This window comes from Aspergillus eucalypticola, assembly GCF_003184535.1.
Source record: "Aspergillus eucalypticola CBS 122712 chromosome Unknown BO83scaffold_6, whole genome shotgun sequence".
Classification (NCBI taxonomy): domain Eukaryota; kingdom Fungi; phylum Ascomycota; class Eurotiomycetes; order Eurotiales; family Aspergillaceae; genus Aspergillus; species Aspergillus eucalypticola.
This window is the reverse complement of record NW_020290280.1, coordinates 716,043-732,237: the sequence shown is the minus strand read 5'-3', so window position 1 is coordinate 732,237 and position 16,195 is coordinate 716,043. Positions and strand designations below refer to the sequence as shown.

General features: G+C 49.4%; 5 protein-coding genes across 5 annotated transcripts; 1 reads left to right on the top strand and 4 right to left on the bottom strand.

The window, feature by feature from the left end:
• Positions 1-632: 632 nt before the first annotated feature.
• Positions 633-1,311, bottom strand: BO83DRAFT_376397 (uncharacterized protein). The gene has a single exon (XM_025530703.1). The coding sequence runs from the start codon at positions 1,236-1,238 to the stop codon at positions 1,011-1,013; it is 228 nt and encodes a 75-aa protein (XP_025390652.1). The 5' UTR covers positions 1,239-1,311; the 3' UTR covers positions 633-1,010.
• Positions 1,312-4,055: 2,744 nt separating this feature from the next.
• On the bottom strand, positions 4,056-7,199 carry BO83DRAFT_386547 (serine/threonine-protein kinase; the record flags this gene model as incomplete). Its single annotated transcript, XM_025532671.1, has 3 exons — positions 4,056-5,805; positions 5,854-6,254; positions 6,309-7,199. The coding sequence occupies 3 exons, from the start codon at positions 7,197-7,199 to the stop codon at positions 4,056-4,058; spliced, it is 3,042 nt and encodes a 1,013-aa protein (XP_025390651.1).
• A 1,036-nt stretch (positions 7,200-8,235) lies between these two features.
• On the bottom strand, positions 8,236-9,792 carry BO83DRAFT_376395 (threonine aldolase GLY1). Its single transcript, XM_025530702.1, has 3 exons — positions 9,499-9,792; positions 8,473-9,426; positions 8,236-8,415 (listed from the first exon to the last, which is right to left on the bottom strand). Exons 1-3 carry the CDS (start codon positions 9,578-9,580, stop codon positions 8,348-8,350), a joined length of 1,104 nt encoding a protein of 367 aa, XP_025390650.1. The 5' UTR covers positions 9,581-9,792; the 3' UTR covers positions 8,236-8,347.
• Positions 9,793-11,021: 1,229 nt separating this feature from the next.
• Positions 11,022-13,296, top strand: BO83DRAFT_356311 (uncharacterized protein). The gene is made up of 2 exons (XM_025529194.1): positions 11,022-11,363; positions 11,414-13,296. Exons 1-2 carry the CDS (start codon positions 11,071-11,073, stop codon positions 12,897-12,899), a joined length of 1,779 nt encoding a protein of 592 aa, XP_025390649.1. The 5' UTR covers positions 11,022-11,070; the 3' UTR covers positions 12,900-13,296.
• BO83DRAFT_415320 (RNA exonuclease) lies at positions 13,158-15,939 on the bottom strand. The gene is made up of 2 exons (XM_025534627.1): positions 13,609-15,939; positions 13,158-13,525 (listed from the first exon to the last, which is right to left on the bottom strand). The coding sequence occupies exon 1, from the start codon at positions 15,792-15,794 to the stop codon at positions 13,611-13,613; it is 2,184 nt and encodes a 727-aa protein (XP_025390648.1). The 5' UTR covers positions 15,795-15,939; the 3' UTR covers positions 13,158-13,525; positions 13,609-13,610.
• Positions 15,940-16,195: the final 256 nt, after the last annotated feature.

Genomic DNA, 16,195 nt, shown 5'->3' with positions numbered 1-16,195 from the left:
ACTCAAGTCACGTTTCCTAACCTTCAGCTTTAAAAACATTTTGCAGCATATTGCCCACCGCGCTGCTGTTTGACAAGGACACTGAAAATGACTATTCTTGAGGTTTTATTATGAATGGGTGCTCTTTACACAGAAGCTTGATTTTCGTCTACTTTTAAACCAGCTGTACTTGGCAAATAATGGTTGATTTTAAATAGGAGTTATTCTATCTATGTTCAGATTGTTTAGCATAACAAATGACCTTATGGTTTCTGAGTGTCAAAAGTCATTCATTCTTCGTTGCGAAGTAACCTCATCTGATGACGTGTTGTTCTTCAAACAGACTTCCAGTCAACCAACAACAGTGGCTGTCCTGGTAGAGAGACCACTAAGACTAGTCGATAAAACACTAATCTTACGGACTTTGTCAAAGAAGGAAGACGTCCCGATTACATGATGCAGTGATGCGGTCTTACTCTCAAAGACAATGAACATATGTTAGAGTACTATGCTCAGCAACTAGCAACTTGGACGAGATAATTAACATCTAATATTACTTTAAAAGACGCTTTAGTCAACCTTAACCGGGTTAGGCAAAATAAGTAATAGATAAGTCACGCTATCTAAGAATTTTCCATCCTTTCCGGTGGATTCTCGTCATAGTAATTCGAACTCGACAGATCCATTGTGCCTTCGCAAGATTTCGGATATATCTATTCAACCTTGTTCTTGTTCTCAGCCCACACATATTCCTGCTGGGCCTTCTCTTCTTAGAGCATTTGACCGTCCACTCAAGTGGTTTTCTCCTCATCAACACCCCTGCCCATGGTGTCTATGGAAAGGTAAATGCGCTCGCCAATCGCCCTTCGACCCTCATTGAGTCTCAGCTGCATCTGCAGATCTGGTTGCTCGGTATCACTTCCAGGAGCTGGGAAATGCTCTGAAAATTCCATCTCACACTGCTCGTGGAGACACTGTACTTGGACGGTGTTACAAACCTTGCGAGTAGAAAACGCGTGAGATGGCTTCTTTCATCGGCTCGATCTGAGTGATGAAACAAGAACACTGTGTATGAGCCCATCCTTGGGAGCACAAGAATTCATATAGAGTCTCTTCTCGTAGGTGGTCTGGTTCGACGGGTCGACCAAGTGAGGCTCATTTGCATTCGATATTGTGTTGCGGGCGATGGGGGGAGGAAGTTGGCTTGTGTTTGGGAGGCTATCACCAGGCATGGGAGTGTTTTCATTGGTGTCTGACATGGTTTGGCCGCTTTGTAAACTGTAGAGATTGAACTGAATTAGGATTCAAGTTGGACAGGTTGGTGAAATAATGAGTGATGATCAAGACGATGTATAATGAGAAAGGAGGTGGTAGCGTTGCTTATTATCCGCTGAGATATCCTTGCACTTACCCTTGCACTATTTAGCAGCAACGCTTACAGTAATTTACTGGTAGTATTTATACCATACGCGGTATGACCACTTGACTTTGGCAAGCTATATCAAGAGGATTATATGGTGTAATACCGAGTACTCTGATTGATGCGCCTTAGCTACATCATATTGCTCTGTCAAGCCCTACAGTAGATGACTATTTCTTGCCCAAATCTAGGAACAGACAGTAACGGCAGTGAGGAGTGAGTGGCTGCAAGCATTATTCGTATGTGTGCACTAGTGATAGCAAAAGTCAATTTCCATCAAAGAGTCATAGAAAAAGAAAAGTCTCAAGCATAGAATATACATACCCGGTGTGGATAGCAGCTGGTACGGCGTAATACTCCATTTACACACAAGAAGCAATCCTGAAGAGTAGAAGAGCAAAACTAATCACCGTATTGCGAGTTAGAACGCTTTTACGGTAACCGCTTCGGTTGCAACTTAACACCGAACTGGTAAGTCGGAATTTTGGCATCGCTCTCATCGATACGAAGGTTGAACAGCATTAGACTCTGCAACATCTGCTTCTGAAGAGACACAATCCTGCGGCGCTTCTACTGCTGGTCTTGCCGGATGCGATGACCGTGGCTGATAGAAATACGGACACGTAAGATGGTTTCCATTTTTTATAGAGCTGTGTAGACTGGATGAAGGAGAATAAAACCTTTCGATCTTTTGGTGACAGAAGTGATTGCTTCAGAATTAGTTTGTTGATAGTCATTTCAATGTGGCCATGTCGTGTCACTAGAGTGCAACCAGGGCGGGACTGTCTCACAGGAAGCAATTATCTGGTGTCAGACAGGAAGAAAATAGGTGGGGTTAGTATACGGTGAATCACCCAGAGCCATATGCTCCAGTCTATTTACTCCCCCTACTCCTGGAACAGTACCAGGCGCCACTTCAAACGGATAGGAAGGACAGACATACATCGTCACTTGGGGCCTTCGTTCATAGTTACTTGTCGCCTGGACTCGTCCCCTCTAATAGCTACAACCCATACACAACAAGCAGACTTGGCCTCTATACTATGAAACTATTCTCAAAGAATTGAATTGACTGTATGATCATCTTTCCACTTTCACATCCCTCAGCCACCACAGGGCAAGCATCGACCTACCCAAGGCGGCTAGTGGGGTCACAGGACTTCTGGAAAAATGCCTGCATGTAAAGCACTATCATAGTGCCACAAGGTAGCACAATGTCCGCACTCGTTACTGCAGTTAGCGTCGCATTTGTTGGTTCAAGCTTTACCCGATAAGCAAAATGAACAGGTCTGTAATTCCAGGCCATGATCAGGATCAAACCTTGAGGATAGAAGCAATTATCCATGTAGTGTATGACTAGTACATACTTGTCTCACCTAATAACTATACAGAAAGTTTGACTCGGGTGACCTGAGCGTACACTCATGTACGTGATTGTAGCGCCGATATAGTAACTCATAGGTCCTAAACAACTAATAAACCTGGTACATGTTACTGCAGTCAAAGTGGCATTGGATAGGTTCAGGCTAGGGTTCAACAAGAATAAGAACAGTACATCTGATCAAGACTTTTTTTTTTCTCTCTCAGGTTACCCTCATTCAGCGTGCTCCCTCGCATACGAATCGAATCCACCAAAACAAAACGCAACATGAGACTCTGGACGAACACTATCGTTGCCCTTCTGTTCATGGGAGCTGCCGGAGCTACCGGTATTGGACCTTGCTATAACCAGTAGGCCCTCTTTCTGTCTTCATTCCAGACATCTTCTTTGATCACTTCGAAGTGCATCCTAAGTTTGTTGTAGCGCAGATCCTCAACACAATATCGGCAACTACTGTTATTGTCAAGGAGATGGTGTGTCTTTTCACGTCTCTCGCTCTTTACTTTACCATCCCTGGGAGACTCGGCTTAACTTATCTCTTCTATATCACATATCAAGTGTCTGTTACTTCGAGGGCATGCATAACTCATGCGACCCTCCTGGGAGTGCTGTTCCTGGCGGTTGTCCAAAGAATATGATACGCAGTGGCCTACGCCTGGGGACAGAAGGATGAGATGGAAGGGCCGATTGTATTTCGCCATGGTGCCTCCTAGGAATAAAGTACAGACTGACTAGAATAAAGAATATTTTAGCCTGACAGAGTATGAATGTATTTAGCAAAGTCCTGTCTCAAATACAATTGCTCTTCCTAAATATCAGAGCACGCGGGTGCTATCTAATTCTAGCAAAGTAGCAGCAGCTTTTTACTTACTACTTGTCCCTGAGCAAGGAGATAATAACCACTGTGTAGGACCATGGCACTACGTTCAAGTATTCTATAGTGGACCGTCTCAGACGTAGCCTAGGTGAGCGGGTCATAGATAGTGGTCTCCATTGATAAATATCTATGCAATTGATGATCGTACATGCGTTGATGAGAGTAGTCTTTTTTCCCTTTTTTGTCCCCCTTCAGACCCTATCTTATCCAGATCATTATGTATATGCACAAACGCCAAAATCAATACTGAGCCACCCCATTTGTTCCCCCAAGACCAAAGGAAGATGCAACCCATACATAAGCGATACATACAACTCCAAACCACACCAGGGACATTACACCATACCTCATGGCCATTTCCAACTCAGTCAGCGAACCAAGTGCCACCATGTTGACACCTACTTCTTCCCATGCGGTATTTTCCGCGCAGGTTGTCGGTTGGCAGCCTTCTCCTTGGGCATCAAGACTTTGCGCACGGTGAAGCCTTTCTCCTCATCGGGACGTGAGCGAGCACTATCTCCATGGTAAAATTCGCACGCGAACTTCAAAAACTTGTTCCGATGCTGATAGACGGTAATGACATCGCCGGTATAAAGTTTGCCGAAATGGAAGCCTTCTCCGCCATTGTCGTTCTCGGGCCCACGCCGTAGCTCAGTTCCATTGACCCAGATACACTTTCGGGTTTTGGTCGAGAGGATAGCCATCACGCCGGGGACCGTCATCCAATCGTGTCCAGCGGCAATCTTGGTTTCAATGGCTGGGGCCCAGAAGGTAACTTCCAATGCATACGCAGGTATCCGTGTATCCATTGGCTCGGGATAGCATACGGTTGCTTGGGGTCCGCGGCCCCAGGATGTCATCCGAGCTTCCAGCGGAATAGTGAGCTCAAAGATGGACCCGGGGAGAGTGGTCAGCTTTCCAAGGAGTGGGCGTGATTTGATAAGATGCGTCACAGTATTGAGGATAGGGCATGGAGTCTGATCGGAGGCAGGCTGTAGGGAAGGCTCATTGTCTTCCCTTTTCGGCAAGTCAGGAAGTCGCTGTCCGGTTTTGGCATCGATAGTATTCGCCAACTCAATGTCGAACACTTCTTCAGGAGCAGCGTCGGGCTCAGCATGCCCATCGTTGGTCTTTCTCGTTGTCGTTTCGGGACTAGAACGCTCACTGGCAGTATCAGGTATAGGGAGTTCAATCCGCCGGTTGAATTTCGAAGCCTTAGGGGTTTCATCATCGATAGTGGTCTGCGGGGGCGCCTCTGGGGCCTTGTCCTTCAGGACTTCTGCGGCCACGCTAGTTTGCGGCCCCGGCACCTCGACGTGACGGGGAATGTTGTTCAAGCCAGGGTGCGACGAGTTCATGTTCAGCTGCCCAACAAGGTTCTCAGCTCCCATTAAGCTAGGTGCAGACCCCGCGACGGGGTTTTCCGGCAGGGAGAGGATGGAGTTCAGGCTGTTGCCGTCGCTGATAATCGACTCACCAGTGGAAGAAACGAAGTCATGGAGGCCAAAGTCGTCGCCCTCAAATGCATCAACCTTGTCGCCCAACGCGTGAGAACTTCGAAGTATCGATGGCGTAATCTCACCGAAAAGTCGTTTTGGAGTTGACTGGGAAACTGGTTGAAGAGCCGAGAAACTGTCAAAACTGGGCAGCGATGGGTAGCGGATTTCCTCCGGCGGATATTCAAGCTTGATTTTCTTAGCCTGGGCCAATTCGTCCTCCTCCTCAGCAGCGACTTCTGCTGCCGGCTTATCATTCAAAGACAGCTGAGATGCGTCTATTTCGTCCTCAAGATCCTCGCCTATGTCAGAAAGCTCATCCGGAACACCCAGAAACAAATCCTCGTCATCATAATCGTCAATGTCCGCAACTCCTGCAATCCACGGATGCCTAAAACATTCTCGTTCGTTGGGGCGAGACTGGGGGTCACGATTTAGAAGTCGAGCGACAAAATCTATTCCATCCTCTGAGACGCCTGCCTTGCGGAGTTCAGTATAATTGGCATCCTCAGTCATGATGATTCGCAGCATCTGAGCACCACGATCATCTCCTCGAGGAGCGAAAGGAGGGACACCCGAAAGAAGGTGAAAGAGAACGGCTCCAAGCGACCACATGTCAACGGATTGATTGTAAGGGGATGTTTTTGGAGGCCTGATGGTCAGTATAGTTTCGGCAGAGCACATGTTATTAGGAACTTACGGATCACCCAGCCTGCGCCGTTTCCGAACCTCACCACGTCGGTAAGTATCATACTCGGGGTAGACTTCCGGGGCACAGTACAGCAATGTTCCACAGAAGGTCCTCAAAAAGGTCTCTTCCTGAACTACTTTTGAAAGACCAAAGTCTGACAATTTCACTCGGAGGGGATCAAGAGACGAAATCAAGATATTGTCTGGCTTGATATCTCGATGCGTGATCTTCCGTTTATGTAGATAGTGGAGTGCATGCAAAATCTGTCGCGCCATAGTCCTAACCTGGGCCTCTGCGATCCTGCCATGCGACTGCAAATATGTGGACAGCTCTCCACCGGGAACGTACTCCATGATGATGTATATCCACCTGTCGTGCTCGTGATGGTCGACGTATTGAACAATATTGGGCTAAAAGGCATTGTTATAAGTAGGAGCGTCAGAAGTTCCTTTAAGGTTACTCACGTGTTTCAGATCTTTCATGATCTGCATTTCATTGTCAACTTTCTTGTCGAGTATGCCATTTTTCATCCAGCGGCGCTTGTCGAGTTCTTTGGCTGCATATACAGAACCATGCTGCTTCGTGGCGAGTTTGTAGACCGTTGCAAAGGCTCCCTTGCCTATTTGCCCCGTCACGTTGTAAATCGATCCTCCAGACCAGTGCATGCCGTACGTATTAGGTGAAGCGATCTGCAGAGCGGGCGCGGGAGTAGTACGAGCTCTGGGTTGCGCTGCACCTGCTCTTTGCGTCTCGATCTTTTCGAAGTAGCGAAGCATATTTTCGGTGTACTGCATGACAAAACCTTCCCGGGACGGCAGGCGCACGATAAATCTGACTTCCTCCGAAGACTGCCCCTCACCATTTGGCACCTGAATAACGGAACCATTGACTAGCATGCGGCTCTTCTCACGTTGAATCTTGCGAAGACGGCAGTTGTCTACGATCGTTCCATTGGTGGAGGTGTCCTCCAGCATTATTATTCCATCTTGCGTAAGATAGATGCGGAAGTGCGTGTTCGAAATACGTTTCGAGTTAGCATCGGCAATGAGAAGATCGCAGCGAGCCCTGTTCCGTCCGAAGCAAAAGCCCGTGTTTGCGTCACACACATCCGATGACAATCTAAGAGCGAAGTCCAAAGCTGCGGTATCTGAACATTCATATTCTAGCGCATCCCTTTGTAGGATGTGCTGCGGGGCGTGGCGCGCAGTTGCGGCTACAGCATCATGGGCTGCAGGTGAATTTGGGTGTAAGATACAAACAATGTCCGTCAGATCATCCTCGTGGAGGGCCGAATTGTTGTAGCCCATGCGGCGAGGGTCCGTGCATGGCTGAGTGGACTCCTGGGTCGCCTCCATCTGCACGGATATTGATGATGACGTCGAGGGCTGACAGGAACAGTGCGACTGCCGGGAAAGGTATGAATATAGTAAAGAAAGACAGAAAAATGCAAAAGCAGACTATTTGACAAGACAAACACTGAAGGGTATATGTGCGGGACTCAAGTAGAGAAATGGGAATAGAACTTTGCGTAGCCAAGGTGATGATCAACAGGACTCCATATCATAGACCTATTGGGGGTATAAGCCTTGCTAGCATGAAAGTTGATTGCTTGTAGGCTCGAATAATTCTTGCGATGCAGGAAGGTATGAATGACCTTACCTGGCGAGCAACCAAACGACAGCACCAGCCCGCGCGATGTTCCAACAACCTTAGAGAGCGTACCCCGAAATCACACCCAGTTTATCCAAGACCTGGTGTATGCGATGATAAACTGGCAGGAACGAGGCCAGTAGATGTACCAAACAAGACTTTATACAGTGTGCCTTCCAGCGATAGGCAGCGAGGTCTCAAAGTATCTCAGTCGTGATGGATAGCTCCAGGCTTGAAAGCCAACCAGATTGGGTCCTAAACTGCTCAGGAATTCGTAGTGTTGGACCATTGAAGCAAGGAGCAAAAAGGGAATCCGTCGAACGGGTTTTGTGAGGGACACCGGGCGTATTTCTATAGCAGGTTCCTGGTATTAGTCAAGGATGCCCATGTAACAAACAACAGTGCACAGAGAAACGGAAAGTTAGACTCACACAGTTAGCAAAGTCTCCACCAACTATCTACTGCATTGCCAGGCTCTGAGATGCAATAGAGGGAGCATGAAAGGTGGAGCCAGGGACGGAGACGAGACAAGAGACTGTCCGACAGGAGTCGTCGTCGTCCGAGAAACATGCAGCAGCAAGGCTGGGGTGATAAACCGCAGCTCTTTAATTTGAAAGTCCAGCAGAGCCCCAGGCACCAACAAGGCAGAACCCCGGATGGCCGCACCTAAGCCAATAAGAGTGCGCCTTGCATAGGCGGGCGGGACACACCGCATCTACCGATTCCGTGGATCCAACGCGTGACCCTCGGCTTCAGATCGATTTACTTCTAGCAATTCAGATCGTTCTATCCTATATCCACTAGTACGATTATCCAACGACTTCCTTATAATTTACTTCAGTCAGTACTACGCTCAAGCTTTCTTGCTCAAAGCTGCCTCAAACACCTGCTCGAGTCGAGAGAGGGACTCTTCGGATACCTCTGCAGTCATGTTAGACCAATATGAGAAAGTAGTTCACATAGCAAAGGGATACTTACGGTAGTGGACGACGATACGACTGCCCCCAAGCTTCAAACCCTTTTCGCGACCAATCTCAGCCAGATCATCAGGCCCCAATCCCGACCCCTCAACGTCCAACCACACCATGTTCGTCTCTACGGGGTGGGCTAGCTTGCCTCCACGGCTAGTCCACATATCGGCAACCGTCTTTGCTCTTTGATGAGACCCTAGAAGCTTCCCTTGCTGTCCGTTGGGGTCGGGTCCAAATGTCTCCTCAACTGCGACGCGGGCTGCTGCAGAGATGACTCCAGCTTGACGGACACCACCACCGATGGACTTGCGAAACCATCGAGCTTTCTTGATGAACTCGTTCGAGCCAACGATAATACTTCCAATAGGAGCACCTAGGCCCTTCGAGAAACATAGGCTTACGCTGTCGAATAAAGTAGTGTAGTCAGGTAGACTACCAGCACCGGACACTACTGCTTCCCAAAGTCTCGCACCATCCAGATGAACCTTGATGTTATTTTGATGAGCCCATTCAGTGATGCGCTGAGCCTCTGAAAGTGGCATAACCAGTCCATCCAACGTGTTCTCAAGACTGATGAGCTTCGTAGGACAGTAGTGGATGTTATCGCTGAGTACCGCATGTTTCTTGATATCCTCCAGAGTAAGGTGGACACCATTCTTCGGGATAATGGGCATGACCGTGGCGCCCGTAAGGGAGCTTACTCCACCAGCCTCGTAGCAGATGATATGAGACCGGTGATCGCACAGGACAGAATACGGAGGTTCCTTCAGGTGAGTGCGGATGGCAACCTGGTTGCCCATCGTGCCGGACATGACCAAGAGAGCGCTCTCATGTTGAGTACGCTCTGCTACATAAGCTTCAAGATCATTTGTCACTGGGTCTTCACCGAAGACATCGTCAAGAAGTGTGGTCTGGCAGATAGCCTCGAGCATTGCCGGAGTTGGCTTGGTCATTGTATCACCTTACAACACATGATTCTCAGCAAAAGCGCACATCACAATGGCAGCATTCTTCTGCTATGAGTCATACTCACTTCTCAGGTCGAACTCAGCTGCACCGGCACCCTGCCACGTGCTGGGTCTGCTCCCATTGGAAGCTGTTGATACGCTAGCCATGGCGATCCTGGAACGGTATGCGAATCTTGGAATTGGGAGGGATGGCCTTAGAGGAAACAAGGATCGAAGAGAATAGCGGGCCAAGGATCCCATCGAGCCTCAAACTGAAATGATAACAGGGCTAAGGCAAAAAGCAAGTAGGCAGCGGCAACGAATTGGCTGTTGATCTAACGGGCATGCGGGGGACATTCCGAGGGGAAGCAAAAAGTGACTAATCACCGATAGGAACAATGGAGGAGATTCTCCGGGTTGATGTGATTCGACAATTAAATGGACCCCGGCGGTGCATGGTTTATACTGGATTCGGCCTAGTTTCTTCTTCACGATTAATTATTGGACTAGATGCGCTTCTCTAGTAGACTTATCACGTCTTGAGCACCACTATAGCTTGATGGATGCGGCTGGGACTGTGAACTTACTCTGTAGATGTTAACGAACATGCTGCTCAGCAATTTGCATTATCCTCCAGTTTTGATATGTTTAACATCTACTTCACAAGCAGACCTTACAGCTCTACTTACCCATCTGCAAACTTCAGCAAAGCTTCACCAAGCCATGTTCCACTCCAACATCTTCTGTACAGGCGAAGGATCTTAGAGAGACTTCGATCCATCCACTTAATTCGGGGTGCGATGACATACTACGCGCCCATTGTAGAAGAATCAGATGAACTATGACAAGGCTAACCAAAAACCCCGCATGTCAAGACTACTACTAGTTTGATTTCAGCAGGTGAAAAATTTTATAGTTCATACTCTCCTGGAATTTAACTTCTCCGATGGGGGATGTCCGAGTAGACTTGTGATCTGACCAGGGCGGCGTCAGAAATAACGAGCAGGAGAGGGATAGAAACAAGGAATCGTAGGAGTCAGGATGTGACAGGTGTGCTGGTAGTAGTTAGTTTAGCACTAAGAGATAAACAGGCGTTTTAGTACAGAAGTTGATTGGAAGCCTTGTTTAAAGTCTCACCTGCATATCTGACTGTAACGGGAGAAAAGGCCAGTGCTCTCCTCCATACACTAAGTCATAAATAGCAAAAGGCCATGTATTGAGGTGAACCTATTGCATGATCGAGTTTTCAGTCGTTGGAGTCTCTGTACATATGATAGAAATGTATATTTGGTAGCATTGTCAAAAGTTTAAGCATGGAAGTAGCTGAAGCTATAGTTGGGCTGCTCAGGAGAAGCCATCTCGGTAAGTAACATACGTAAAAGATACGCGGAGGGGAGCGGAAGCCGGGCCCAGCCACTGAAGGAGAAACACGGAGGGCCGGGTATGACGACAGTGAAACGCGTGCGGCCCTTATCGATAGCCTAATCGGGAATGGTCGACCCGCCAACGTGTCTCCATTGACGGCTGAGTCAGCAGTCGAGATCCCTCTGGACTTTTGCGGGCAGGTTTGCGCCCTGACTTTGGTTCATCTCGCAACTTCACGCGGGCTCACGGCCATACGCTCTTTCAAGGCCTGGGTTCCAACGTGCTTCCCCCTCATGTCCACCGTCATGGATCTTTCTCGGCTTACCCGCCCGGCCATCCTCTGCCAGTGCTCGCGATGCTCGAGTTCGCTGGCTGCGCTCGAGAACGAGTGGGCTAAACTCTCGAATTCTTATTCCATAGTGGCTGGGTGGCTGAGCGTCGAGCTGCATCGCATTTCCATCTCCTCGGAGAAGAAGCAAATTCCACAATCATCAGAGCTGAGCACCCTACGAGGCCGGATCCTCCAGGAAATCTCCTGTAAGCTCTGTCAACAGAAGCTGGGCGTGCTATGCTCTCTAGACAATGGGTAAGTGGGCATCATTCTTGTTTAACGCTTCTCAGCTAACACAGAAATAGCCCGAATATCTTCTGGAAGTTATCGAAGGTGTCGTTCCGAGAAATTGTAACCATGCGTACAGTGGAGCCCGTATTCAAGGATGGATCGCTGGAACGCATTCTATGTCCGACTCCCCCCGCCCGACAAGACCGAACCCCAGTCCATGCCGGGGCCCTGGTACCTACTACATCGACGGAGCTAGATCCCTACAACTTGTCTATGGAACAACAGATCCAGCACCAAGGGCTGAGCCTTGATCACATCACAAGTTCCGTCAGCAACCTCCACGATACCATGTCCGAGTTGAAGAACGCATTCACCGCTTTGCGCATCGAATTGAACGGCCCAGGTCGGTTCTTATCCGATATGGGCACCCCCGCTAGCAAGGACATGATGATCGCAACGGTATTGAAGGAACTCAGATCCAAAGCCGATGAGATCGAAAGACTGAAGCTCGAAAACGAAGCACTCAAGCTGAAGAACCGTTACGCTGAAGAGCAAACCCTCAAACAAGTACAACCACCACCGCCACCACCCTTATATGCCGACACAACAGTACTCGCAGAGGTCCGAAGCCCAGGCCTACTACAAGGAAGTCGGAAGCGGCCCTGGCCAGACTCATTTCCAAGCGGTCGCACCCAACCTATAGGAGATTCGTTCGACGAAGACTCTTCGGACAGCATCGCAGACTTCTCCTTAGAAGACGCAAGTCTACCTCCAGTCAAAATCCCACTGAAGGACTCTACATCCATGTCCACAACAGACAAGACAACCCACGAACCCACACCATCAGGGTCCCCCAAACTGCACATCGAAGTTAACCCCTCGCAACGACAACAACAACAGCAGCAACAAACTCCTAACCATGATAACGACCTTAACAACCACCACGACAACAGCAACAACTCCGCCACCTCCCACCGAGAAGCCATAGTAAAACGTCCGCGCCTATCCCAATCAACAGACAAACCCACAACCAGTGGACGAAGACCCGGCCGACCCCCGCGCAAATCATTCAGCCAAACCACCAGACCCGACATTACCACAACCACCAACAATCAAAGCCCCAAAACTACCCCACTGACCGAGCAGAACGGAAATTCGCATAAAGATTCCCAATTCACCGATTCCAGTCCCAGCGACGCCCGCATCACAAAGGAGAACCGACCCGCTCACTCGCGAAGCCTGCGCAGCAGATCTCGGCCCCCGTCACGGCGCCAATCCGCAGCAGCCAACGCCGACACACGTCCATCGGAGCCGGAGCAAACTCCACAGAATGGGTATCATAATGGGGACGGCGAACCAGATCACACTGAACAGCGACAACAACAGCAACAGCCAACGCCCCCCTTACACACGGGCAAAGAAAACTCGCATGGCGGCGCAAACGGCGTGCACAAGCCCGATACACGAGAGAAGCGCAAAGCACAGTCCGCAGCGCGAGACATCATGGTACGATTAGCTATGCAGCGTGAAGAAGCAATGGAAACGGAGGATTCGCGATGAGAGCGAGTGATGTGGGATTATTGAAACACAAAAAACAAAAAGTCTTCTTTTTTGATACACAAAAGCAAGCAAGCTAGACTGACCCGCTCACTTTATTTTCCCTTTTCTTTCTTCTTTCTATCAAATGTATTATCTATACTCTATCTTTGGGTGATATGATATCCCCTCTTTTTCTTCTTTCATGTGTTTGTACAAAAAGTGGCCCCCTTTTCTCTCGTTTTCTTTAATTCTACACAGATATCTATAGGATCACCCCGCCGCCTTATTGTTTTCTAGCTCTTCCCTGGCGCCCCCCTTTCTTAATTCAATTCCCCACTAGGTCGAGATTGCCAGTCTAGCTATTCTGCACAATGATATCCCCACATTGGGTGTGATCCAGCCCAATTCTTATCCAATTAATCCAAAAATGTCCGATTTGATATGGCTCCAGCATATGTCATGCCTATTTCTCCGTGATAGAACGTAGATACTAGGCAGTTGAGCAGTAGGCGAGTAGTTGTCGATCAGAAGCACGGCTCGAATACCCATAATCTAGAGTTCAAAGCATGGGAAATTTCCGTAAGAAGCCCCGAAAGGCATTCGTGACAAGCGAGCCAAACCACCAGGACCTGTATCTTGAACCCGGTCTGCTGCCTGGTCAAAAACACAGTCCCGTACGGAAGAGGAAGAAATAAAGATGAAAGAAAAAGAAGAAAAGAGGTAAGATGTTAATTACTTCACACACATAAACCCGCAGCCTTCTCTGGCTCGTTCACAGGCCTTCTTGAGCGCCTGTTCCTCAGTATCGGTCCATTTAACGGTCAATTCATCCCACGGTTTACGGGAGTTGAATTCTTCGCGGAAGGTCTTGTGCATGGCTTGGAGGCGGCTGACTTCGCGAGGGTCTCCGGTGCCGGAGTAGACGAGGAATAACGTGCAAGGGGGGAGGGATTGGTAGATTTGGTGGATGTTGGAGACGGTGCGGGAAACGGTGTCAGCGAGATTACGAGTGGCTTCTTTAGTGGGGGAGACGGCGGCGGATGTCGGGGTTGTTTCTTCAGGAGGGGGAACGAGCGTCGTCGACTCGTTCGCGTTGTTGGGGTCGGGCATCCTATTGCACCAGCCGCGATAAACTTCGAGTTCGCGCAATCTGGCCCAAGTGAAGTCAACACCGCCTCCGGGAATGGAGGGGTTGCTGTCGTCGCCGTTGACTACCTTGGAAATGCCATTTACAACGTCGGTGTCGTTGCTGCATCCTATCGATGTAGTCGCCTGCGACCCGAAGCCACGCTCCGGGTTGCCCCAATCGACAACAGCTCCGGTGCGGCCTTCGTTGGTGGACGATTTCCCGGAACGCATGGAGCGTGCCAGGCGCTTGAAGATACTCTCGTTCGATGCCTCACTAGTGCCCCAGCGCTCACCCTTTTCGCACTTCTGCTTCACGAGTTCGAGAACAGCGCGCGCATCTTCGATCGAGTCGTGGCCTGTCTGGCCCTTCTGGATCTCTTTTCCGAGATACTTCTGGGTGAGCCATCTCAAACTGCACTTGAGCGGCGGTCCGCGGGGATGGGGGTAGATAAAGGTGGTGTCGACGATAAAGGGGTGAGTGAGTTTCAGGGCGTTAAAATCGGAATTCAAGGAGTGGCCGACAATGATGGTACGAGGAGTAAGGAGAGAGAGAAGCTTCTGCTGGATATCCGCAAGAGTCGTGGTGACAGGGTCGAGTAACTCTTTCGTGATACCAGAGAAACGAGTCAAGTAATCGATGATAGGTCGCTGGGGTTTCACCAGCTCATCTAGTACAACTTCACCATCCCACCGGACCATGCTGATGCGCGTGAGCTCAGATTGGCCACCTTCGGTGATACACATCTCGCAATCCAACGCTAGCACATCCCGGCCTGCGGTCATGCTGCCTTGCTGAATTTCAGAGTCTGGTACCTGTCCAGCCTCCAAGCTCTCGACGTGAGTATCTACCCATCCATCTTCCTTGGAATGTCCGGCACGCTTGCGATTCTCCAACAAAGTCGACTTTTCTTGTTCTGTGGCGAGCAGAGCCGGATGAAGCACATAGTCGTTCTCCCGGAGATCTTCCAAAGAGCTAATAAAAGTGGTGATCGGTGTACGCTGGAAGGCGATACTCTTGTCCACCTTGGGAGGTTTTACTCCTTTCGTGTTACTATCCTTGCCCTTCGGTAGAGCAGATAGAAGTATGGCTTGAAGTGGAGAGTGGATCTTGTTGTACTTGGAATCACCGGGGGCTTTTACCGGCCAGGCGTGAGGGAACATATCCGCTAGCGGCTGTAGGGGTGCCGGAAGGGTATCGCGCGAAAGAGGGCGAGGATTGAACCGATGTGACCGATCTTCCAGCGGCAGACCCTGCTTCCAGCGAGCAAAGTCCTCTGCTTTTGTATCCTCGTCCATCGCCTTGTCCGTACCGGCAGGTTCTTCTGTGTCCTTTTCACTGACGGAGTCCGCATCCAGAGGAAGTGATCCGTCAAACATGCCCAGTTCCAGACCGGGCACCATCAGCACGACAATCTTCCTAACATGACCGGAGTGCTTGACTGAGATCCACTGCGGCGCGACGCCATCAGCAAAGCAGTAGAGTAGCAGGCTCTGGAGATCAGCAATTCGGATGGATGATTGCAATTTGCCTTCAACATAGGTGAGGACTGGGTATTTTGTCTTCTCCCCGTCCACGCGCTTCTTCTTCGAAGCTCTTTCCTTCGGCATATCATCCTGCGCCTTCCCAGGTTCTTCCGAGTCGATACCGTTCTGAGACTTTGTCTTGCCCGAGTTTAGGAGCGAGAGTGTTTGAGCAACGCCAAAGCTATTCGCATCTGAGCTTTTCTTTACCGGATCTTCGTCATCTGAGCATCCAGCCTCTGTGCGCTTGCGCTTGTTTCCTCCCATGATGTTAAGGCGATGACCGGGGCGGCAAAGAACAAATCAAGACAGGTTCGGGGGCTCGGAAGGCCTGCTAGCTGCAGAGGAGTCGACCAGAATTACCCAATGTGCTTCCGATATCGCAATGCCAACTCAGACATTCACAAGCAGGTCTAGGCAAGGATGGGGAACTGACGTTCAGAAGATCGACAAAAGGTCGCGCGACGCAGAATCCCGCCGACTTTTGAGGCACGTGATGATAATCTATCTGGTTACGATACGATACGGATAGCATGCAGGGCTGGCCGACCTATCAACGGAGCAGCCTGTTCCTGCGTTCAGAAGCTGCATGAACAATCACCACCCAATATTGAGTCTACATAGTGGAGTAAAGCACATATAGAGTCAACTGCATTAGCTCGAGAGTG